Raw genomic sequence first — 24445 nt, forward strand, 5'->3', positions numbered from 1 at the left:
CACAGAGAAGCAGCGTGGTGCAGGGGAAAGAGCACGGGCTTTGGAGTCAGGGCTCATGAGTTCGAATCCCAGCTCTGCCACTTGTCAGCTGTGTGACTGTGGGCAAGTCACTTAACTTCTCTGTGCCTCAGTTCCGTCATCTGTAAAATGGGGATGAAGACTGTGAGCTCCACGTGGGACAACCTGCTTCCCCTGTGTTTACCCCAGCGCTTAGAACAGTGCTCTGCACATAGTAAGCGCTTAACAAATACCAACATTATTATTATTATTATTAACATGGCTTTCAGGATTACTGTACTACTCACAAACTGCTGTGTTGTCCCAATAACTTATACTTTGTCACATTGTTTGAGACTGTGTTTCACACTGTGCCTATAAAACATTTATTTAGCCACTCTGCAGAAAGGTTGCTCTCCTTGATTGGAAGGTCTGCAGAATTTGAGATGTCTGGAGACCATCTTGAAATCAGGCACCTGCTTAGAAAGTGCAGTCAGTCAATTGTAATTATTGAGCACTTACTGTGTGCAAAGCACTGTACTAAGCACTTGGAAGAGTACAGTATAACAATAAACAGACACATTCCCTGTCCACAACAAGCTTACAGTCTAGAGAGGGAGGCAGACATTAATATAAACAAATTACAGATATTTACATAAGTTCAGAAAAAGTAGCAAAGGAGCTCAAGGAGGCCAGGAAATTTTGCCAGTTAACAAAATGAGTGGTCATCTCCAAAGCATATTACTATTTGTTTAGTTTTTTAAACAGGTTGTACTGGGAAGAGAGTTACAATCTACAAGGTCTTATTCAGTTAGACTTCCTCAAAAAACAAAAGAAATAATATACTGTTGTTTTTATGTTTCAATATCCTCAGGGATGATTTTTACAACCCTGACCAAAATCAAAAGCAGTTGGGTGAGAGAGAGTGAACTTTAAGTGAAATTATAAAGCAATTTCAAATTTTCAGGCAATTGAGAATACCAGCGTCAGTTGAATTCTGCTCTTGATAAAATGTCCCATCATCCCTTACCATGATCATCAAGAAAATTTAATGAACACCTCCCCTTTGAGAGAGTACTATTTGAGGTGGTTTCACACTCAGTATGGGCTCAATAATTACAATTGATTGATTAGTTGACTGAGTTTCTGTTTGAAGAAGAGAAAAATGGGTAGAAACTGGAGGCTTTTGAGGAGGAGAATGGTACATTCTATGATCCATTCAAGAGACATTAAGATAGACTGAAAAACATAAGACTGAAGGCAGGGAAACCATAAAGAGGCTGATTCGATAGTTCAGCTGGGAGGTGGATGAAGGTATGGACCAGGATGATTGGCTGAAAATATGGATCAGGGAAATACTGAGGAGGAAAAATTAGTAGAAAGGAGAAAGAGGAATCAAAGATAACACTGAGGCTGAAAGTTTCTGATGATGCCAACCATGCTAAGAAGAGGTAAGGGTAGGAGGAGTCTTAGAAGGGAAGATGTCATATTGAATTTAAGGTCTTTCTTAAGGTCTTCCATACTGAGTAGGTCTTCCCTGAGGAGTTTTCCTAGAGGCGGGCTGATGAGGTAGGTTTTCAAGTGAACAGGTACATTTTCCATATTTCTGTTGAAAACACAGCAACGTCAACCTAAACTTATTCATGATACCTTTCTCTTTGCTTTCATTGACTCTGAGGCAAGGAGGGGAAAGTGGGCAACTGAAACCCTCCAGAATTCTGAGGCATCCATCATTTCCAACTTTGAATTCACAGGCTGTGCTCACCTCAGCACGACTCTTTAGGGTAGGACACATAATGAGAATTGAAGACAGCAAGATATCCAAATATCTACTGAGTGGTGAGCTGAAATTGAGAACGGAGAGCAAGGAAGACAGGGGAAAGGTTTTAAGGGCACAGTAAAATAGTCTCAAATCATGCTGCATCCCAGCTGAAAACTGGAAGTCATTTGCCATGGAAAGACAAGCATGGCCTAGTGCCATCAAGAAGGGGGCAGGTTTTTGAGCCAATGCTTTCTAAGGATTGAGAGACAAGGAAGCTTAAGAAGTGCAGTGTGGCTTAGTGGATAGGAGACAGGCCTGGGAGTCAGAAGGACCTGGGTTCTAATCCTGGCTCTGTCTCATGTCCGCTATGTGAACTTGAGCAAGTCACTTCACTTCTCTGCTCCTGTTACCTCATCTGGAAAATGGGGGTCAAGTCTATAATCCCCATGTGGGACAGGGACTGTGTCCAACCTGATTAATTTGTACCTACTCCAGCTCTTAGAACATACTTGACACATAGTAACCCCTCAACAAGTACCATAATTATTAAGTAAACAGTACCTAGATGCAGCAAACACTCAATATTAGGTTCTGCATTGATTTTTTTTCAGTCTCACCTGCACCAAAGAAGACATCATCTTAAAGTACAAAAGAGAGGAGTCTGCATATACACGTGCATGCACAGAGGAGATTCTATGGGTTCTAAAATGAGCATCTATGGAGCATGATCTATTGGGATTTCATGTGAGCAAGAGGTGGCGATGGTGTAAAATAGGCAGATTAGAGGAATAACTCCCAATTCTAGGCATTTGCATATTTATCCAAAATTCACAGCCCCGACAACTAAAAATCAAAAGGTGACCTGGCTAAATTGGAACACATACTCTGCTTTTCTACATGCTCCTTCATTCAGTGGCATTAACTGAGCACGTATTGGGCTCAGAGTACTTTACTGAGGGGAGTTAATATTAAGGTCCGTTATCCAGTCTAAGAACTGCTTACAATTTAATGCAAAAACGTATGTCGGGCCTTGAATTGAGACATTTAATAGTTTTATCACTGATTGTTTAGCCAAGAATTGTTTAATATAGATACATTACAGAATAGATACAAAATTAATTAGATGCTATTGAATGTGTTTCATTCTTTTTTATCTGAATGGAGAGACAGTATTTTCAATGAAGTTATTCTCATGAGGAGTACAAATCTAATGCAGTTTTGTTCTTATACATTGTTTCTTTTGAACAAAGTATGTGTGCTCTTTATTGTGTGTCCTGTGATATGAGTACATGAAAAATGTTTCTGGTACTAGATTATTTTCATATCGTACTTAATTTTGCAAATGATGCAGATAAAGTCAATGAAGCAGTTTTGGAAACCAAAATAAATCCTGAAAGTTAATTGTTTTCACAAGAGCCCCTCCTGGAGTTTAAAAATTAAAAAATTGCTCTCCTGATAAATTTCATTTTCTTTTTTAGTTACTTTACATCACTAGCTGGAGAAACAAATACCCCCAAGGAATGGATATAAAATGAACTGATTGGCTAAGGGAAGAAGGCCCCTTAAAAATATTTAAGTAATTTTCAATTTTTTCTTTTTTCGCAAAAAGAGTAACTAACTATCCTACTGATTGTGTGGTGTTAGGACAGAAAGCATATGCAGTGCTGTCTCATATACCTTTATATACATAGCAAAAACTCTATAGGATTTATAAAGCCTATGAGGGCAAAATGATTACCCATAAAAAGTAGAGAAATCCATTTTAAAGGAAGATGAACCATCAACCTAGATTTGTGTTTTAACAGATTTTCTTCCAGATGAAAAGACAAGTCCAGAATGCTTAAAGGTTTTGGGGGCATAGATGGATATGGAAATGTTTGCTTCATTTAGCATGGCCAAGGACAGAACCATATTTACAATATATCCTGCCACCACTACAGATGAAAAATTTGAACAAGAAGCTCTATTAAAAACGGAGCATTATCCTTTGCCAAATTGATATGGGATCAAGGGCACAATTTCAAGAAATGGATGGCCAAAAAGCTATGGGGAATCCATGATGCCAGAGAGGGGAAAATAAACCCCCAGCAATTTCTCATTGCAAATGCAACTAGAGATGAACCTCATCCCAAGATGAGTGATGTTAAAATAGTGCCTAATCAGATTTGGTTTGCATTTATAAATTAAACTGACTAGACTTAATTGAAAAACATGAGGAAAATAGTCTAATAATGACAAACTTCCTCATAACTCAGAAAAGAAGTAAAGATATATCCGAATCTAACTAGATGAAGCATGTGCTTAACCTTGTATTCATTCTTAAATTTGTTCTCCAAATAAAATGTTTCCTGCTCATATGGGCTGCCTCCCCTCTCCAACCCTAAGGAATTTGATAGCCTCCATTCTTTTCTTCTCAGGGAACACATGGTAAAATTGTATATGTTGGAGCCATAGACATAAAGTACATTAGGGTCTCCTAACTTGGCAAGGGTTATTGTGGTCCAAATTGACACATTACTAGTTTTTATTTCATTTCGGGATATCACATGCACCGGGCCCTAGTGGAAGTAGCCCAGGCCTGTGAGTCAAAGGACCAGGGTTTAAATCCCCACTCTGACCTTGCCTGCTGTTTGACTTTGGGCATGTCTCTAAATCTCTGTGCCTCACTTTCCTCATCTGTAAAATACTGTTCAGTACCTGGTCTCCCTCCTGCTTAGACTCTGAGATCTCTGTGGGATAAGATCTATGTTTGACCTGATTGGATCTACCCCAAAGCCCAGTACAGGCCTTCACACATGGTGAACACTTAACAAATACCACATTTATTTTTATAGCAATGTCCTTTTCAGTAGGCTAGTTGTGCAAATTATATGGATTGTCGGTACCTAAAAATACCTGGCCACTATCAGCCAGCCACCCTCTCCCCACAAAAAACTCCTGAAATAACAAGGTATTTCAGGGGAAAATGCACTTGTGTCTACGGCTGTAGCTTGAATTTTGCCATGAGGGAAAAGGGATACAATACTGACATTCCAGTTGGAAGACTCTATCTTTAAAAGAGTCTTGGGCTACACCTATTCCACCAAATAAACTGTCAAGTATCTTCATGGGGTATAGGTCCACAGAATCTTTGCATGGGTGAAAATTAAATCTCAGAAGGTAGTTCGAGTCAAAAAAAGGCAAATCCTTTCTTTCCCTAGGCTGTCCCTAACTCTCCCAAGATTCCTGCCTCACAGTTTTCCTTCAGTTAGCCTGGAATGAGCAGCTCAGTGTCTTTCTTTTCACCCTGTCTATTGTGGTTCCTGAGCAATGATACCTGGATATTTGCTCTCGTCAGTAACGTTAGGGAGAGAAAACAGCCTGAATTTACAGCCTAAATTAAGCAGGTGGCAGTTTGTTTAATGGCATTTTGAATCCAAGCAGATCTACAAGCCCCTGAATGAGCATATATAGACTTCTCTCTCTTCCCCCAGCAACCCAGTACTGATTTTCCTGGTTAATCTAGCCCAGCTAGGCAGCCAGCACATATAAATCAGATCCTAAATTCTCTTTGGGCATATGTGTTCTGGATCAGCACTCTCTACTGATCAAATTAACCAAATATTGCTACAGCTTTGGGTTGCTGGAGACACAGCCAAAGTGTTCCATTCAGTTTGGGCTGTGACAATTCAAATATGTGAATACGTCTCCATGGGCCTATTGGAACAACAGGATAGAGATTCAAATCCTGTTCAGTGACTTCGTGAGGCAAAGTGCTGTGATAGTGTGGACAGTTTTAGATTTATTAATAATAATAATAATAATGTTTTTGTATTTGTTAAGTGCCTAGTATGTGCAAAGCACTGTTCTAAGCGCTGGAGTAGATACAGGCTAATCAGGTTGTTGCTCGTGAGGTTTACAGTCTTAGTCCCCATTTCACAGATGAGGTACCTGAGGCACAGGGAAGTTAAGTGACTTGCCCACAGTCACACAGCTGACAAGTGCCAGAGCTGGGATTCGAACCCATGACCTCTGACTCCCAAGCCCATACTCTTTCTACTGAGCCACGCTGCTTCTCTATCTGAATGTGATTCTCTACCAGCCACAAATAGATTATATTTCCAATCCCGGCAAGTCAACACTTCCATCCGGAGCGATGAGTCTCGTGTGGCTGCCCCGTAAATCTGAATCAGACACCAAGAAAACAAAATTACCATACTAATAAAGGTTCTGAATGAAAGCTTCATTTTCAGGGGGTTTGCTTAGTTGCTTGAAAGATTTGGTAACAAGAACATTGACTTCTCTTCTTCCAGATTTCAGAAATGCTGGTCCACACTTTGAACCAAAACTCTATCCACTTTGAATTAAAGCCTGGAATCCGAATTCTTGTTCATGCCGCCCACTTAACAGCAGGTGAGTGTCTAGTGCATCGAAGTGTGGTATGGCAGCTATGTGACAGTCTCTGTGATGACAGCATCACACCAGCCCAGAGAGATCCAAAGTCAGGAGACGTGATTTGGTGGTTACCCAACTTAATCTTGCTTACATTAATAATGATAACGATTTGTATCTCCATCTCATCGGATGGAATAGCAGGCAGAAAAGCCTGTGACTTTTATACCAGTAACCTTATCTGTCAAATGGGGATTAATATGTGATTTCCGTAAGGGACGTGGACTGTGTCCATCCTGATTAACTTGTATCTACCCCAGTGCTTAGTACGGTGTCTGGCACACAGTAAGCCCTCAACAGATACCATAAAAAATGTACTTTGTGTTTCAGAAACCAGGATTTTAAGAGCAACTTTAATGGTGTTGGTGTAATCAATCAATCAATGGTATTTATTGAGCACTTCCTGGATGCAGAGCACTGTACTAAGTGCTTGAGAGAGGACACTATAAAATTGTAACAGAGTTGCTAGACATGTTCCCGGCCCACAATGGTGCAACCACCTCTAGTCGAGTAAAAGTCAGCACAGAAGTCCAGATCCGGTGGGTGGGAGGGCTGTCAAGGGTGTAGAAAAAAAGGTGGGGAGGAGTATCTGACACCACGATCCAAACCAAGACAGTTCTGCTCCTGGCAACATTTCATGTCTTGAAGCGGGATTGCTAATAGCTTCCCAGGGAGTCTTCCAACATATTGCTGCGTCCTATTAATTGTCCAGCAGATGTTCAGCAGCCCTCCATGAAAATGTTAGACTCCAGTGTGTGTCTGGAGAGGTAGGTGCGGCATAATTTGGGTTCTCTCAAAGGGAAAAAATGAAAACTCTCTCCCAGGAATTTATAAATTTTTTTTGGTGGTGATGGAGGTGGTGGTGTTGGGAGAGGGGAATTCAAATTCTCTTCCCTGCCCTAAGTTTACTGCACTTCAACCTTTGCCAGGTAAGCACTTTTTGCTCCAATGAAACTGTGAGAAATGGATTTTAGATTTTGTTCATATTCAGAATGGCTAGTCAGTAAGTTCAATATCTAAATTATGCTTGGCTTTTTAGATCGCCCAATTTTGGCTTAAATGAAAGGTCTTTATTTCATTTCACAACAGAGACTCTTTTCTGCTACAAACCTCTTTCATTCTCGGTTGTCAAGGCAACAAGGATGTTCAGTCGCAACCCTTTCACCTCGGCATCCTGACAGAGAGCCACTGGGCAACCCATTTGGGCAGGAATGTGCTGAGTTGTCATTCGTGCCACTGTGAATACCACTCATCAAATGGGCTAAATCTAAGGAATGTAAATCCCCAGAACCGCCTCTGGTTCTGGGGTCATTTCAGGCAGACTGGATTCTGTACAGCTGTGCCTTGCTTAGATTTTTATAAAGATTTTGTCTGCTGTGTGACCTTGGGCAAGTCACTTACCTTCTCTGTCCCTCAGTTCCCTCATTTGTATAATGGGGATTAAGAAGTGAACCCCATGGTTCACATGGGACTGTAAACAGTCACAGGGACTGTGTCCAACCTGATTAGCTTGTACCCAGCGCTTAGAACACTGACCCATAGTAAGCACTTCACAAATAACCATCATTATTATTATTATTACTAGTATGCGGGCCAAGAAAGGAAAAAGGCCATTGCAGTAAGATAGTGGAAGATCTGTATAAGAGACAGATGATTAGAGCAGAGTGATAGGTTTAGGGGTAGATAGAGGTGAAGTTAGCGTGAGTTAATGTGAAGCCTATTTCCAAATTCACACTAGTGGAAAGAAAAGAAAGTCTCGTATGAGATGTGAGGAGGAGTCCAGTACGCAGAAGCTGGGCTGGAAAGAACCTGTCTAAATGCACTGCAAAATGTGGATATATCTCCAGCATTAAATCTGATTTAGACCCCAGGGCATATTATGGAATGGAAACATGAATTAAATGAGAAGGAACCGGGATATGAGATGGAGCGGGGAGGGGTGAGGAGCATCAGTACGAATGTTAAAATCAAATTCTCAGAAATACTTACAGTCACTTTAATTGTCTGAATGGAGAAGTGACTTAATGTGAAAATAGGGGAAGATGGAAAAAAATTAAATATGCCTCTGAATTTGGGCTCTTTGGTATTTATAATATAGATGAATGAGAAAGGCCGGCCAAGAGGCTGTTATAGCAAACTAGTTTTGAAATCATTAAAGCACGAACTAGAATCTTGGTGGCAGTCATAATTAAATAGCTGAGGGTTATGAAAGTTAAACAAATGATTACTTCTAGATTCCGGGAATGTTACCATGTGAGTCGAAAATGATATTTCTCCATATGCTGCACCAAGTTTTCCTGACCGGAGTATTGAAGCAGCGTGGCCTAGTGGAAAGAGCCCAGGCCTGAGAATCAGAGGTCCTAAATTCTAATCCCAGCTCTGCCAATTTTTTCCTATGTGACCTTGGGCAAGTCACTTAACTTCTTCGGGCCTCAGTCTTCCCAACTGTAAAATAAGAATCAGTGCCTGGTCTCCCTCCTACTTAGACTGTGAGCCCCATATGGGGCAGTGACTGTGTCCAACTTAACTTGTAAATATCCCAGGGTTTCAACACAGTAAGTATTTAACTACAGTAATAATATTGATAATGATTGATGGCAGCTCCTGATGTTGGCACCTATAGGGAATGTTTGTTTATTACTAGAAATGTTTATTGAGCTTCCTCACTCAGAGAAACTGAAGATCTGAGCTGGCATTTTTATGGCCAAAATGGTTTCTCGTCCTCTGTGTTTGCCATATTTAAAGAGTCTGTGTGGTATTTGAAATGAATATGGCCCTGGAGTCAAAGAACCTTGGTTCTGGTCCTTGGCCTGTTAGTCTATTGAAGCATCATTTCACTTCTCTATGCCTCAGTTTCCTAGTTGTAAAATTAGGTCAATCAATCCTACCCCTCTTAAATGTCAGAGTAAATGTGAAAATACTTGTTCGAGTTCTTGCTGGTAAGGTACTGAATAAATCCAAAGGATTGTTGTGATTCCTACAGAAATACAGTCTCATCAGTCAATCATATTTATTTAGCGATTACTGTGTGCAGAGCACTGTACTAAGTACTTGAAGACTTGCAATACGATTCTTCATCTCTATAACAATGTGAGGGGGGAAAATAATGTATTAACACACAAAAATAACTTTGTCTTCAGAAATATTTATATTGTTCCCTTCAAGGGACTTGGTGGGTCTTGTGCTTATTTTTAATAAGGCTTCATCAATCTCACTGCCGTTGCTGCTTAATAATTTTTGTTTTTTTGCAGGTGTAATGAAACAGATATTATCACAGAGACATTGAGGCGTGGAAAGGTCTCAGGATTCTGCTCCAGCTGTCTCTGAGTTGGGCGGGCTGATTTTTTTTTTTTTTTTGCGTGTGTGTGTGTATGTGTGTGTCAAACTGAAATGTTACTGGATTATTTCCTTAGTCAATATTAAAAGTAACATTTCCCCAATTCAAAAAGAAATTAGCATTTCTCAGGTACTTGGAGAAATTGCAATATATCAGGCATCTGCTTCTGTTGCATGTGGCTTAGAAGTGGTGAAACTCTGCACTGTAAAGTAGAATAAATTGTTACAATAATATTTTCCACTTAGGGAAAAAATTAGTACTAGTGAATTCTTCCAGAGCCAATAAATTCCTCTGTCTCTCTAGTCTCTGGCTGCCTCATTATCTGTACTGTTATCATTTACAGGTCTTCTGTGTATGGAGACTTGTTAAGAGAAACTAATGCTTGTTTGTTTTTTCTATTCCTTTCTTCTTGAGCTGTGTTTCACTGGGTGACTCCCAACTCCCTTTCCCTCTTAATACTCTGTGAGCTATTCTGTAAACCTCATTCACTAAGGAAAGGCAACAACCCCCCCTTTCCATGCAATGTTATGTGACCCTATCCAAGGCCTTCGTTCTCCTAAAGGTTCGGGTCTCTCTGGCGTTTCCACTCCTCTTTCATCCCAACGGTTATTGGCTCAGAAAGGATTTGGAATGTAATCCACCTAGTTGTCAAGTACCGGGGCAGGGTTTACCTGGTTCACCCTCGACCCCAAAAAGACCTTTGGCAGATTTTGATATGGGCAGGGAATGTGTCTGTTGTTATATTGTACTCTCCCAAACGCTTAGTACAGTGTGCTGCACACAGTAAGTGCTCAACGAAAATGATTGACTGGCTGACTAAGGGGATGAGTCTGAGCTTATGACCCTAAAAGAGGGTATGCAAGGAAGGGTAAGTGGGTCTTTGTTGGTCCTACAATGTTGAGCCTTTGTGGAAAGGGAAGGGGGAAGCAGATTTGAAATTGGGAAACATTAGAAGTGGGGCCTATCTCCACTAAAAATTGACAGCCGATGAACTCTGCCCTAGAGCAGCAGGGGAGCCCTGCCCACTGGGTGTTTTCTTCAAGCAGTATAGCTTGCTTTTAGTACAGTGCTTGGCACTTTGTCATATGTCATATTTCTTTCATTGCTCTAATCTGACTTTGCTGAGATGGTCACTGACCTTCTCTTCTTACTAGCCTTGGATTTGTTCTGCCCAGAATCCCCCAGGTTTGGTTCCACAATAGCCTGGAGTAGATCTTTGGGGAGAACCCTCTGTGGGATTGAGGCTGTATATGATCCAATTGTATTGTATCTGTCCCAGCGCTTAGCACAGTGCCTGTCACAAAAGAGGAATTTAACTGACATTATTATTAGTATCATTATTGTCATGAAGAAGATAGTTCCCTACTGCACTAATGGAATTGTTCGGTATAGGAGCTGGCTCTTTTTTCATTTAGTCTACTTTCCGAAGTGCTTAGTACAGTGTCCTGCAAACAGTAAGTGTTTAAATACCCTTAATTGATTGATTGATGGATTTTTGATCTTACTTTTTGGTATTCTTACATTGGCTGAGTTTTTGTAATGACTAACAACTTCTCTTCTGGTTGTGCCTGCCAGAGGAGGAGATGTCTGTAAAATGAAAGGACGGTTTTACTTATTTACTCCCTCCGGTCATCCAGAATGCATGTTTGCAGGAAGTGTTTTGAATAGACCACTGTTAGGGAATTAAAGGTTGCTCATCTGGAAGCGTGAGCCTGTTTGGATACAGTAAGCCTTGGTTTTGGAAGAACTGGTCATCGATCAATCAAATAATGGTATTTGTTGCCCGCTCACTATGTGCAAAGTACTCTACTAAGTGCTTGGGAGGATACAGTTGGTGAATGCTAAAATGGAAGTTTTCCTTAACATGGGATTTTTGCAAGTGCACAGTCTTCAGGTAATGGAGTAATGGTATTTATTGAGTGCTTAATCTGTGGAAGAGCACTGTATTAAGAACCTGACAGAGCACAATAGAGTTAGTAGGCCTGATCCCTGTCCGTAAGGAGCTTACAATCCAGCCTGGGGAGACAGTAAAATAAACTCCAGATAGGCTAGGGCAATAAATAAGCTGGATGCTGGAGTGACAATATGCTTCTAGCTGCAGTTGTACTTAGTTGTAAGGGTCTCTTCAGTTCTCTTAGTGAAGGCTGAAGTCATGTTTATCCCTAAACAAACTTCCCCTTCAAAGTACCATGGGTTTATCTGGGCTATATTACTAATGCTTAGACTCAGCACAGCACCCTGATTTTCCACCATAATGTACAATTATCACATTTACCCTTGCAGCATGGCCTAGTGGAAAGCACTTGGCCTGGGAGTCAGAAAGACCTGGGTTCTAATTCCGGCTCCATTGCTTGTCTGCTGTGTGATCTCGGGATGTCATGTCACTTCTCTGTAACTCAGTTACCTTATTTGTAAAATGGGAATTAAGACTGTGAGCCCCATGTGGAAAATGGGGCTGTGTCCAAACTGATTATCTTGTATCTACCCCATCGCTTAGAGACTGGCATATAGTAAGTGTTTAGCAAATGTCATTAAAAAAAAAATCCCTAGGAGGGAGAGATGAGGATTTTCATTTTGCAAATGACAAATCAAATCTGAGTTCCAGAGAGGGTGAGCTGTGTGCCTAAAGAGACCCAGCAGGTCAGTGCCAGAACTAGACTAGAAGCAGTGTGGCATAGTGGAAAAAATATGGATCTGGGAGTCAGAGGATCTGGTTCTAATTCTGACTCTGCCTCTTCTCTGCTGTGTGACCTTGGGCAAATCACTTCATTTCTCTGTGGGTCAGTTACCTCATCTCCAAAATGGAGATTGACTGTAAACATGGTATAGTGGATAGAGCACAGTCCTGGGAATCAAAAAATCGTGGGTCCTAATCCCAGCTCCACCATTTGCCTACTCTGTGACCTTGGGCAAGTCACTTCACTTCTCTGGGCCTCAGTTATCTTATTTGTAAAATGGGGATTGAGACTGTGAGCCCATATGGGATACAACCCGATTTGCTTGTATCCACTCCAGTGCTTAGTACAGTGCCTGACAAGTACCACAGTTACTATATCATTGTTAATATTATTGTGATTAAACCCTACGTGGGGCAGGGACTGAGTCCAACCTGATTAGCTTGTATTTACCCGAGAGCTTAGTACAGTGCTTGATATGTAGTAAGCACTTAAATGCTATAAAAACAAAAAAGTCAGGCCTTCTGATCCCCACTATTGGAGGGTTATGTTAGACTCCATTGCCTCTCAAGGAACAAAGAACTGGATTACTCTTTCCCCACAGCAACCAAGGGAGACTGTACCAGGTCTTCTTCCCCATTTGGGGCAAAAAAAGATGATTAATTATATCAAAAGGAGAAAAGAAACCTTAGTGAAATTCCATCAGATTTAAGCTTCAGTTTTCCATAAATTACTGGGGGAAGACAGCTAACTTTGCCTGAGTCAAATCTGTTTCCTAAGCCATGTGATTGTGAATTGAGTTAATACATTTAGCAACCAGATTGTGAATTGAGTTAATACATTTAGCAACCTAACTCTTGTTGTCTGTCTTGGTTCCATTTTGCTGTTGACTGCAGCAAAAATACTCTATTCTTATTTTTATTTTGATTCTTATCCCTTGGCCCCCGGGGATATTTCCTCATTTTAATTTTCTTGTGCAACCTGCTGACCAATGTCATTGAAATTTGTATTTTAGCACTCAATGTGTTTTGGAAAGAGGGTGCATTTTCTAAATGAGGGTCAAAGGGAGAAAGAACTTCTCTGATAATCCCTGTAAATAGACTTTGTCATCTCATCCCGTTCTGTTAGATCACCCATGTTTTGCATCAACTTCCTCAGTAGAATGTTTTAATCTGTGTGTAGTGAGAGTGCAGAGACACGAGCACACACACACACTGACCCACACACACACACCTCCCTATAAACACTTAGTTAACAGAACATTGTTCTCCTGTTTCACTTCCTGTGTGAATAATAGGAGGTGAAGCACTCAGCACTTTTTTCAAAATTCTACTTGTTTATTCCCAGGCTGGAAAGAGATTAATTTATGGTAATTCTGGACCTTGAGTTACAGCCCATTTATCACCCACATTTCCATTCCTCAGCAAAACCCCCACATACCTTAGCTGTTAGTAAACTAAGATAGGCAGCTGGGGGTATACAAAGTGGAAAGAGAATGGTTTACTTTCAGGTACTAATCCTGCACCACAGAAACGACTCCAAAAGCAGTTGTCTTCATTCTTCATCAGCCACAAGCAGCTGGCCCTGGGACAGAGTGGCAGAACAGAGAGAAGGCCAACATATATTTAGGATGCAGAAACTCTCGTGCCAACTTCATTACAAAGTTACACTATGTGAAGCTCAATGCCAAAGGAGCCAAACAGATGTTCCAACAATTGTACCGCTGAAATTGGCTGGGAACCAAAATCCAGCCATAACCCCACATTTGATATGTGGGTCTCCATTGTCTAGAGTGTGTTTGTTTTCTTAATGTGTCACTGAATGTGGCGGATCCCAGGACAGAAGAATATTCCCATTTGCATTTGGCAAAGTTAATTCTTCAGTATTCATAACACCTTTCTAGGGAGCCAGGAGTCCATGCAAATTATTATCCATCTCATTCCCTGACTAGGACTCCACTTATTCCTTTTTGGGTAACACCTGAAACATTTTTTAATCCATTTGGTAAAGACCTCTTATTTTGTTCAGACCCAGATGAATAACCTCGGTTTCTAGTAATTAGAAAATTTCCCCAGGGCATTCTGCTGCAGTGCAACTGCAGTGATCCTCACTCAGTTGACTGACTGCACATTCTACCAGAATATGCGTACACTTTCCCCCTCACCTCATAGCTCCCCATGGCAGAGATCTCCACTAGGGCACTTGGATTTCAGAGGAGACCTAATCAAAAATAAGGAACAGTTTGTTTTCTGAGGAAGGACACCTTGATTTTTTTTTCGTTCATGAATTCACAAAATTTGACCCTCAGTAGTGGTCTGGAAGATGCCAATGCAGATCAGCTAGCCCCTGCCGTGAGGAGAGGAAACTAGAGAAAGCAGTGTTGTCAGAGACTGTAATAATTGCAATTGCTTTTCCCTGTGAACTTTTACATTGGGCTTCCCAAACCACCACCTTTCTTCTAGGGACAGAAAGTTATACAAAATGTCTCTCAAAGGTCAGTTTAGCTTAAACTGGTAAAGGTCAGCTTCCAGAAGGGCTTTTTGAGGAGCTGAACGTGTTTTTGTTTGTTCTGAGTTATACTAGGGTGGCAGTGCTTTGGTTGCAAGCATTAGAAATTAATGGTGCACAAAGTTATTAAAAAGCCCATCAGGTCAATGCAAAAGATGAATGACAGGTGAAAGAAGGCAGAAGAATTCCTCAATGAAGGAACTGTTCATGGAGACCTTAAGTCTGCAAACCATTTCTGTCGACTGATGGGCCTTATTGGGTTTGGTTCTGGCCCTAGGTGAATTATGCTGAAGTCACAGTCTCTGAGAGATGGAAAGCTTCCAGAAGGTGTCTCCTTTTGGCAGATATAGACCTATCTATGTGTGATGCTTTGTATTCTCTCAGTATTTCCAACTGGGGAGACACGATCAATGCTGCTATGATTTTCTTTACAAGCAGACAGAGTAGTTACAGTAATCTCAACTTCTTCAAGGGAAGTGCAGTTTACTTTTTTCAGAAAAGAGTAATTGCTGACTAAATTATATATTTTGCTATGGTATTTCAGCCATAGGTCTTTGATATATACACACAGTCACCTCTTGTTTATTCATGTAGATGGAAAATAAAGGGGACCAAAATGCAACAGTTAAGTCATTATGAGATGGTACTTTGGCTCAGGTTGTGCATGGTTGTGATCCTAGCACAAATCTGGGCAATCGCAGGGGTGTGATCTCAGGTCAGTGGATCCAGGAGAAAACTACTCAGGCAGGGGGTAGCTGCTTACCATGCAGAAGAAATCATGGGAAATACTGCTTCAACACTGCTGAGAGTCGAATAATCGGCCACAAGGAGATATATACTGGTCACTGATCACTTGGAGTTGACGGGCAAAAATAAAACTCTGAACTATGATTAAAATCCTCTTGGTTTGGTGCCCGGGTGCCATTCATCAGGTCGGCTGCACCGCCCGGGGTCTATTTAAGTTATTGCCTCTTACTCTCTCTCGTAGCCCCGCTGGTGGACATCACTCCCAGCCACAGCGGTTCAGCGATGCTGATGCTGCTTTCGGTGGTGTTCGTGGGTCTCGCCGTGTTCGTCATCTACAAGTTCAAGAGGTATATGTCGTACTCTCCCACCTGTGTCCCTCCCCGCTCCCCCATACCGCCTCAAGCTGAAAAGCATGATATGGCTACGGAGAATCATGTGCACAGCAGTGATGGTGTCTATTAATGTTTTAGGCAGATTCCGGGGATTAATGTTTATGCAAAGATGCAGAATGAGAAAGAGCAAGAGATGATCAGTCCAGTCAGTCAAAGTGAAAGCGGGCCCAATATCAGTCAGAGTGAACTGAGGAGCCCTGGGCAACTTGTAGATGAGAAGTTGGATACGCAGCCGATAGGTAAATAATTTCCAGTAGCCAATAGATCGTCGGTCTGCATAGTAATTGGCGGGCTCTCTCCTATCCCTTTCCTGGCTTGAAATCGCTTGCTTCCACTTTGATTCCTGAGAGGAGCTAAGCTCCTGTCAATCCCCCTCCCCCCGCCAACCCCTTTTCCTTCTTTCTCTTTGAAGAAACCAAAAATGCCAATCCTGCTCCTGTCGTTGTCTTCTAGAGTCGTCTTCCTTCTTCCAGGAAACTGCACTTGGTTCTATCACTAACATACACGACTTCTGACATTAATGTATAATGAGCGTAAATGCATTTTTTCAGAGGAGCGAGAGAGAGGATGGGGGAATAAACTCAAAAATGCCCATAGGTGCATGCACACACCTTGGAGGTCATGAGGGTGGTGATAAGAGAAGTAGTAAATAAGGACTACAAGCTGAGTTTGGGGCCCAGTTCAGAACAAGAGCCCCAAGAAAGAATACTACTCCAAACTGAAGCCCAATGGCTTGCTCTTTGTGTGCTTTCCTGAACAATGAAAAAAAGAATGTACAACAATGCAGAAACATGCCATCATATGTCCCGGGTCTGTCTGTGGTTTTAATTAATTACGAAGTTTGCAGGAGCCCTAGAGGGTGTCTTCTACATGGTGAGGTGACACAATAATACCTTGACATTTTATAGTCACTCTTTACTTCCCGAAGTGCTGATATATTTACCTCCTTTATCCTCACAACATTCCTGTGAAGCAGAAGCAAGGATTCCTATGCCCTTCCTACAAATGAGGAAGCAGACCCAGATAAGTCAGGCAACTTATCAAAGGACACATAGCAGGCCAGTGGTAGAGTGGGAACTACAACCTGTGTCTTCTGGCTCGCCAATCTATGTATTTTCCATCAAATCAGGCTTCCTCTGAGAAAGCAGGGAAAAACAGTTTAGGAAATCAGAACCAGGGTCAAATACCTGCCTCCCCCTGCATCAAAAGGTGAGCTGAAGAGACACTGGTTGAAGTGAAAGTAGGAGATATGTCATAGAACTGTCCCCTTTCTGCAAAAGTTGGCAATTTTGATACAATATGTGAATCAGAGCTGAATTTGCAAGAACTCTACTGAAGTGGCAGACAGAGCCAAATCTGGGGTGGGATAGTTCCTCGTACCTGTTAATGTCAGTAGTTTATGCTCTAAACTTTCCTCTTGATCCTGGGCTGCTGACTTCATCTGATGCATTTCTCTAGTGTTTTACACTAACCTGTTAGTTCCGGTTCTCCTGTGAGTCCTTTCAATAAGTCTTTCAATATGTTACTCAAAAAGGCAATCAATATCTAAATGGAAATATACCCCTTTCTTCAAATGGACATGGCAAAGGTCTGTGCTGCGTTAAAGGGAGATATAAACGCAATGAATTTTGTTTGTCCCTTTATGGAACAGCAGCACTGTAGCCACATCTGAGGTTCGATTTTTCCCCATGTGTTATCCTTTATTTGGGGAGAAAGTGTGATAAATATATAATTGCTGTGGCTAAATGAAAAAACTTTTCTATCTTCAAAACCAGGCGAGCATTTACCCAATAATGAATGGAACAACTAAGATCGTTTTTCTGGGGTCATTTAGTTTTCAAGCCTATTTCCAAAGGTCTGAAGCAGAGTTACTGTTTACTTTGTAATGGTTGCAATACCTCTTTAACCAGGCAGATCATTCAGCAAACTGCAAAGTTCCTGACACCTTTTCATTTCTAGTGTTCTTAAATAAGAGATACCCATATTATCTTAATATACTAGCTTTTATTGCTTTGCTTTTTAACAGTATTTCTTAAGTGCTTACTATATTCCAAGCACTGTACTGAACTAAGGGTTGAGGTGGATAAAAGATAAACAGATTGGACACAGTCCATTTGTTCCACACCTGCTTAATATAGTGAATTATTTTCTTGTTGAAAAAGGAGCAGGATGCCCCATTCCACCCTCTACCCAAAATATGGTCTCTTACGTCACGATTTCCAGTTAAAAGAAAAATCATAAAAGGTGGGAACCTGCTTTTCGGTTAATCGAATCGTTTTTGTCCGCTAACTTTTTTTTCTTCTGTTTCTTTTTGCCAGGAAGTATTTCCATAGTTGCTGAAAATCAAAGCACAAAAGAAATCCCTACTTATGTCAATGTTTGAATGGAGGACACCAGTTAAAAAAAAAAAGACAAAACACCACTCACTGCATTTGGACTTTTAAATTCTTCAGACACAGACAACAAGGGTTTTTAGCTTTAAAGCCTGTGCATGTGGACATTATTCTGAGAACGTGTTTGGAGGGACCGTGTACAGGTGCTCTATTTTAATGGGAAACTCCCCCTGTTCCCCTCTCTCTTCTCTCTCTTTTTCTGACCAGTCGTGTTTGTAGGAAATTCATAACAAATATAAGCCAAGGAAATCTGCATGTATTTTTGGGAAGTATTCTTGGCTCTAGATTTAACAGTTATTTTAGCACTGCAGGCCAGTTGGTGGGCTAGCTACCCTGGCAGATTTCATAAAAATTCAAAGGAGATAATGCAGACCTTTGAAGCCCTGAGCGGTTTTTCATTTTAATTTTCCTTATTTTTGTTTGTCCTTTCTGTCCCTTGGTGGGTGAGTGGTGGTCGTGTGACTGCTAAGCTCTTTCTGCAAGAAGAGAATGGGAAGGAACTGGAAATCCTTACAGACACATTTATTGTGCAGGAAAGGGGCCTGGGATGGTCATTTGTCTCTTTCAAAGGGATAAACCATCTTCGTAGAAGAAGGTCCCCACTTGCTTCCCACAAATTTGGCATAAATAAGTGTAGGACGCCATCTTGCACCTTACCTGAACTTCCCTTTGCCTCATCATGCTACTTTCTGTGTGAGGTCGCCTTTCCGCTGACTGTTTTCTTCAACCCAGCTACAAACCTACGACACTGGGCCACTCTGTCACCTCACTTTCTCAACCACTTCGCTACATACCAAGTGTTGACTCATGCAATCAATCACTGTCTTATTGAGCACTTATTGTGTGCTGAGCACTGTACTCGGTGCTTGAGAGAGAACAGAACAGTAGAGTTGATAGACATGTTCCCTGCCCACTTGGGATTCTCTTTTGAATCCATTTCCTCTTGACTTCTGACCCTCTTCCATGGTCCTGAGCCAGGGATTTCAACCCTTTATGTACATTTCATAATTCCTAGTGTATTACCTTTTAACCATTTCAGTGAGGCTGAGTCATATCCAGGCAGACCTGAGATTGTATGTATTGGTGGGTGGTCCCAGACAAAATTAGGAAAATAGACAAACTCCACAGAATCAGAAAGTTGTGACAGCTGGGCAGATATCAACACTTGACCGCTTTCTCATTGACAGCCCCCCCCCCCGGTAGCATGCTCAGATCATGCTCAGTTTCAGGTCCTTTAGGGTTCTGGGAATTGTAGTTCAGCTGGCCCCAGAATTCTGTGTTGCTCAAACCCCACATTTACCTCTTTGCCACTCCCACCAGGAGATAAGAGGATCATTCAGAGTTTGGGATGTCATAATGTTCTGATTTTCAAGAAGAATCATCCAGTCAGTCTAGTCCTATCTAATCTGATAGGATCAAGAGTCTGCCAACTCTTCCAAACTCTCTTTTATCATCCTGATGAGGATCTTAACCCACATATGAAATATTTTGAAGCAGTTTCAGATTTTGGTAAATACATAAGAAACTAAAATGAAAATACAAAATTGGGAAGGGTTCCTTCAATCCAGGGAAAATCACATGTGATCAAGTTGTCATTTCAATGAAAATGTTTGCTCTAAATTTTTTTTTAGTATATGTTAGCGGCGTTCCCCAGAAAGAAGTTCCTCTTCAGCACCGGAATGTAGATACTAGGAAACAGCTTAGCTTATTTTTAGAAGAAAGAAAGGTTGTCATCACCCTATTCATAGATTATCTGTTCTAGAAAATGGGGGTGGTAAATGGTCTGGTGGATTGAAAGGTCTGTTTGGATGCCATTGAAAATCTTAATTATTCTGAAGATCTTGTTGTTGGGTACTCTCCTACAGAGCCTCTAGGGATACATGGTTAGGATCATTTGGTCAAAAGGAGGAATGAAGCCCACAGACCTCAGTGGGCTGGCCAGCTTCTAAGAAGGAAAGGAGTAAATCTCAATATTTTACTTTCTAAATATAATGTCACAGCCCAGCCCATTTTTCCTCTAAGGGGACAGAAAAGCAGGGTGTACTATCCTCAAATGGTAGGTGTTTTCTCTTCATAAAATCAATGAATGGGACAGAGTATGAAATTGATCTCCGGACTCTGAGTGAGAGACTGAAGAAGAGGGAACTGTGTGGTCTGTAAGTTACAAATAGACTAAAGGGGACCAAACCTATTTCAAATAGAGACAGATCAGAAATCTGGAATAGATGAAAGCACTTCTCTGCTCTTGGATATGTTTTGTGGCTATATACAGCGTGGAAAGTATGTTCGGGTTATCGCTGGAGTGGTACCAGCCCTAATGTTTGAATTAGCCATGGGTAGACGCTGTATTCCCTCTGCTGCAGTTGTGTCCAGATGCCTTCGCTGGAGTGTCAGGAGTGGAACTCAGGCGTCCAAAGCTTTGCAAGCAGTATGATTGAATATTCTAACTGCAGTGTGCTGAGTGAATGTGGGAAACGGACTGTGTATGCTTTCTAGAGTCAAATCCTCAACCACCCTGCTTCTCTCTGACATCCTGAGATTCCTATCCAATATGAAATGTCCTCCTTCCACAATCCAGCTAAGCCTTCTGCTTTCGTAGAAATCTAAGAGGCAGACAGGCAAGCAAGAAGAAACAACACAGTTTGCATCAGAGACAATATAGGGAAACAGGAGGTGTTCAGTTTAAGCTCTAGTTTAAATTCAATAGGTGAGGCAAGGAATCACACACTTTAGCATAATGGGGCTGGATATCCAACAATATGAAATGGACCTGGAAGTGGATCCTGGAAGATGAATGAGTTTAAGTTGTTCTTAATGAACATTTAGCAGGGCATTAAGTGCTGCAATAGGGGAAAACTGCACAATCTGCAACTCCTGCCCTGGGGAGGAGGTCATCACAGGGATCAGGAAGTTTCCTGGGCATTTCAAGATAAGGAGATGTGTGAGTGGATAGGGAAGGATTGGGCATATTCCTATCCCTGATTTCCACCTGGCTTTAAAATATTCAGAGAACAAGGTAACAAACCGAAATCCTGAATTCAAAGGCCAACACCACCTTTGATATCTTGGCTGTTGATTCAGGTAAAACACTCCAGAAAATGCTGAGGCTACTTTGATTTTCCTCAGGAGTTCAAAATGGTGGCTTGCTTGGCAGCTGTTGTGCGTTTCCCAGAATTCCAACTGAACGTTGAGAACCCACATTAGCCAACTTATTTTTATAGTAAATAAGTAAAAAAAAATTTTCTTATAGTATTGGAACTACTAATTTTAAAATGACTTTTTGATGTATTTTTTGTTAAATACAATGTAGTGTAATGTATAATTGCTCTTGTTTATTGCTTTTACAATCATATTTATTAAACAGATAATGTCTCTAAAGCCATGTATCCACATGTTTGTTGCTGTATTCTAGGTCCTTCTTTGGTCCACAGGAGCAATATCTCAGTCTGATCCAAGAAAACATCTGCATCATCAGAGGAAACCTCGTATGTTTGAATAAAATAAAATAGTACCGGGTTTTTATTATAGGCAGAAATCACCTACCCGATATTTAACTATCATTCACCTAGTTATGATTTTTTTTCCTAATCTGTGTTGGTTGTGGTGTGTCATTATTCAAAGCTGCCCTCCTTCACTTTTATGGGCTTCTAGCACTAAGCAAAATTTCTGAAAAGTGTTAAGCTCACCGTTATAGAAGTACACATGGAAATAGCCAAATATACACTAGATGGACTCTGTCCTTCAGGTAATTTTGCCTTCTCCCAGGGCATCTCTGATGAGCCAAAGATGATTGCACATCACTGATGGATCCAGCCTCATCAGTCCTCAGCCACTTGTATCCAGTTATGCTGCTGTCTCTGGCTGCCCCAGTCTAACACCAGGACTCTGCAAAGAAGGGTAAATGGGTACTGCAGTGAAATACTGAGCCCTTTTTCTTCCGATTCACCCTTTTGTTTTGAACTGATAATGGTTACAGTAACTTTATTCCTCTGCTAAAATCTACTATTCCTATGTGGAAGAGGAATTCATCCCTCCCCTTACCTTTCTCTACATCTCAGTCTCTCTTGCCTGTCCCTGGTTTCCTGAAACTAAGTCTCTTCAGTCCACTCTCTATGACCTTATGGAAGTGGGAATGAAGAGGAAAATGTGATGTTCTGTCCTTGATTAACTCTCTCAAGAGAAATGATCTTCTCAGGCTGAACTTACGTTCTGAAAATCTACTGAGTTCTTGTTCAGTTACGTCTTTATTAATACATTTGAAACCACCAAAAAGAGATGTCCATTGGCAAATTCTATCCTCAGAAATACACTCTTGAGTGCCATCTCTGCCCCTCCATTAGTACTTCCTCAAGTGCCATGGAATATCAACAGCTCTCTTCTCTGATGTACTAAGAGCCTCGGTTGGACGTTGCCTCCGCTCGGTCCTGAAGGTAGGTTCAAACAACTTCTTTGCTCAGAAAGCTTTCCCTTGGTATCCCTGTTGTTGCCCCAGTCACATCGATACTAAAAGCTTCAGGAGATTGAATATTTTCAGGATTGATACTGTGGCCCTATTACTGCTGTGACCCACAGTTTCATTAACATTCTTTCCTGTTCATAGAATGAGGTTTCTGAAGCTCACAGCTAACCAGCTCTCAGCCTGTGCCCTTTAGTCTGCCAGTTTAGCTCACCTTTTGATTTCAGCCTCAAATGAATTTCTGGCCATCACCACACCAACCACAAGGCATTTAAGAAAATATGATTGTCGGCATTGCGAAGCCATTGGAAAGGGAAGGGCTATAAAATTGGACAAAGATCCCAAGGCTACTGCTTTTGTGCAATTTACCTACCCAACTGGAGTTTCTCATAAAGTTTTCCATGGGAATTTGTCAGAAATTTGGCTGCTTTGTCTCTTCAATTGCTACTTAAGATGCTGGATCTGAGAAGTCTCTCTCCTATGGTAATTTGATCAAGATAATTGTAGACTGGGGAAAAGCACCATCTGTTTGCCAAAAGAATTACTTCTGCCTTTACATATCTAAGTTTTGCTTTGGATTCTGAGCAGGGCGATTCCTTTAGGGCTTTTTATTATCTTGAAAGAGTAGCATCCTATAATGCAGTGAAGTTGTCACTAGATAAATGCAGGCTAACTGGGTAGGGATGATATCTGGAATGGGTTATATAGAAGATTTTAAGGACATCAGGGGAAATGATCACCAGAGTCCCTCTTGCTCCTCTTTCAGCTAGCTGAGTTCATCAATTCCCCACATTGGCAGCTGGGTTTGAGAGGTTGGGAAAGGGAAAAAGTTTAATCATGTGCCCGACAGCTGCTTATGCTTTCCCTATGACAATTCACTTCTTTCACCAATATCAGGACAGAAAGACTCAGAAAATACAATCATTTGGTGAGAGTAATGGTCTGTCCAGCGTAATTTTCTTTTCTCCTAACAAGGTCAACCAAAAGTTGAGAATCACTGAAATGGTTGTTTTCTCATGTAAATCCCTTCTTGCCTCCCTAACTTATTACCACAACCTCAGTAATGTCCTTTTTACCGCAATTACTTTCTATAATTATTCATTTCATATACCTACCACCTACTGTGTGAAGAAGCATTTGGTTTTTTTTTTATGTTTGTTATGAATCTACCCTCTTCAAGTGACAGTGACTATCCCTTTATCCCATCCACTTCTCTGGGCCTCAGTTACCTCATCTGGAAAATGGGGATTAAGACTGTGAGCCCCAGGTGGGACCACCTGTATCTACCCCAACACTTAGAACAGTGTCTGGAACATAGTAAGCACTTAAATACCATTATTATTATTATTATTATCATTATTATTACTGTGGGCTTTGGATGATTATTGTGGGCTATTCCATTTTCTCCCTGGACACACCCTTTGTGATTCTGTGAACTTCAATCATGCTTCCCCTCAGCCTTCACCTTTCCCAAGTGATAAATTCTAATCTTTTCAGTCTAACCTTAGTGGGAAACTTATTCAGCTCCCTGATTACCTTCTCTTTATCATTTCAGTTCTATTATAGCCTTTTCCAAACTGCCCACAGAATTCCAGATTCAAATGTAGTATAATTTTAGGGAGAGACATTCACTGTGGGTTTTCAATGGAATTAAAGGATTTTCAATAAATTCATTCATTCATTCAACCGTATTTATTGAGCACTTACTGTGTGCAGAGCACTGTACTAAACACTTGGAAAGTATAAT

At 41.1% G+C, this 24445-nt stretch overlaps 1 protein-coding gene across 1 annotated transcript in view; it reads left to right on the forward strand.

Moving 5' to 3' along the window:
• Positions 1-21632, forward strand: part of SORCS1 (sortilin related VPS10 domain containing receptor 1) — a gene marked incomplete at its 5' end in the record, with an annotated part of 364626 nt that extends 342994 nt beyond the window's left edge. Inside the window, 4 exons of the mRNA XM_029080271.2 lie at positions 6052-6151; positions 15699-15804; positions 15928-16088; positions 18168-21632. Of these exons, the coding sequence (XP_028936104.1) occupies positions 6052-6151; positions 15699-15804; positions 15928-16088; positions 18168-18232 (432 nt within the window). The remainder of the gene's footprint in view (positions 1-6051; positions 6152-15698; positions 15805-15927; positions 16089-18167) is intronic.
• Between the last annotated feature and the right edge of the window lie 2813 nt (positions 21633-24445).

This window comes from Ornithorhynchus anatinus, chromosome 16 (assembly GCF_004115215.2).
Source record: "Ornithorhynchus anatinus isolate Pmale09 chromosome 16, mOrnAna1.pri.v4, whole genome shotgun sequence".
In the NCBI taxonomy this organism is placed as follows: domain Eukaryota; kingdom Metazoa; phylum Chordata; class Mammalia; order Monotremata; family Ornithorhynchidae; genus Ornithorhynchus; species Ornithorhynchus anatinus.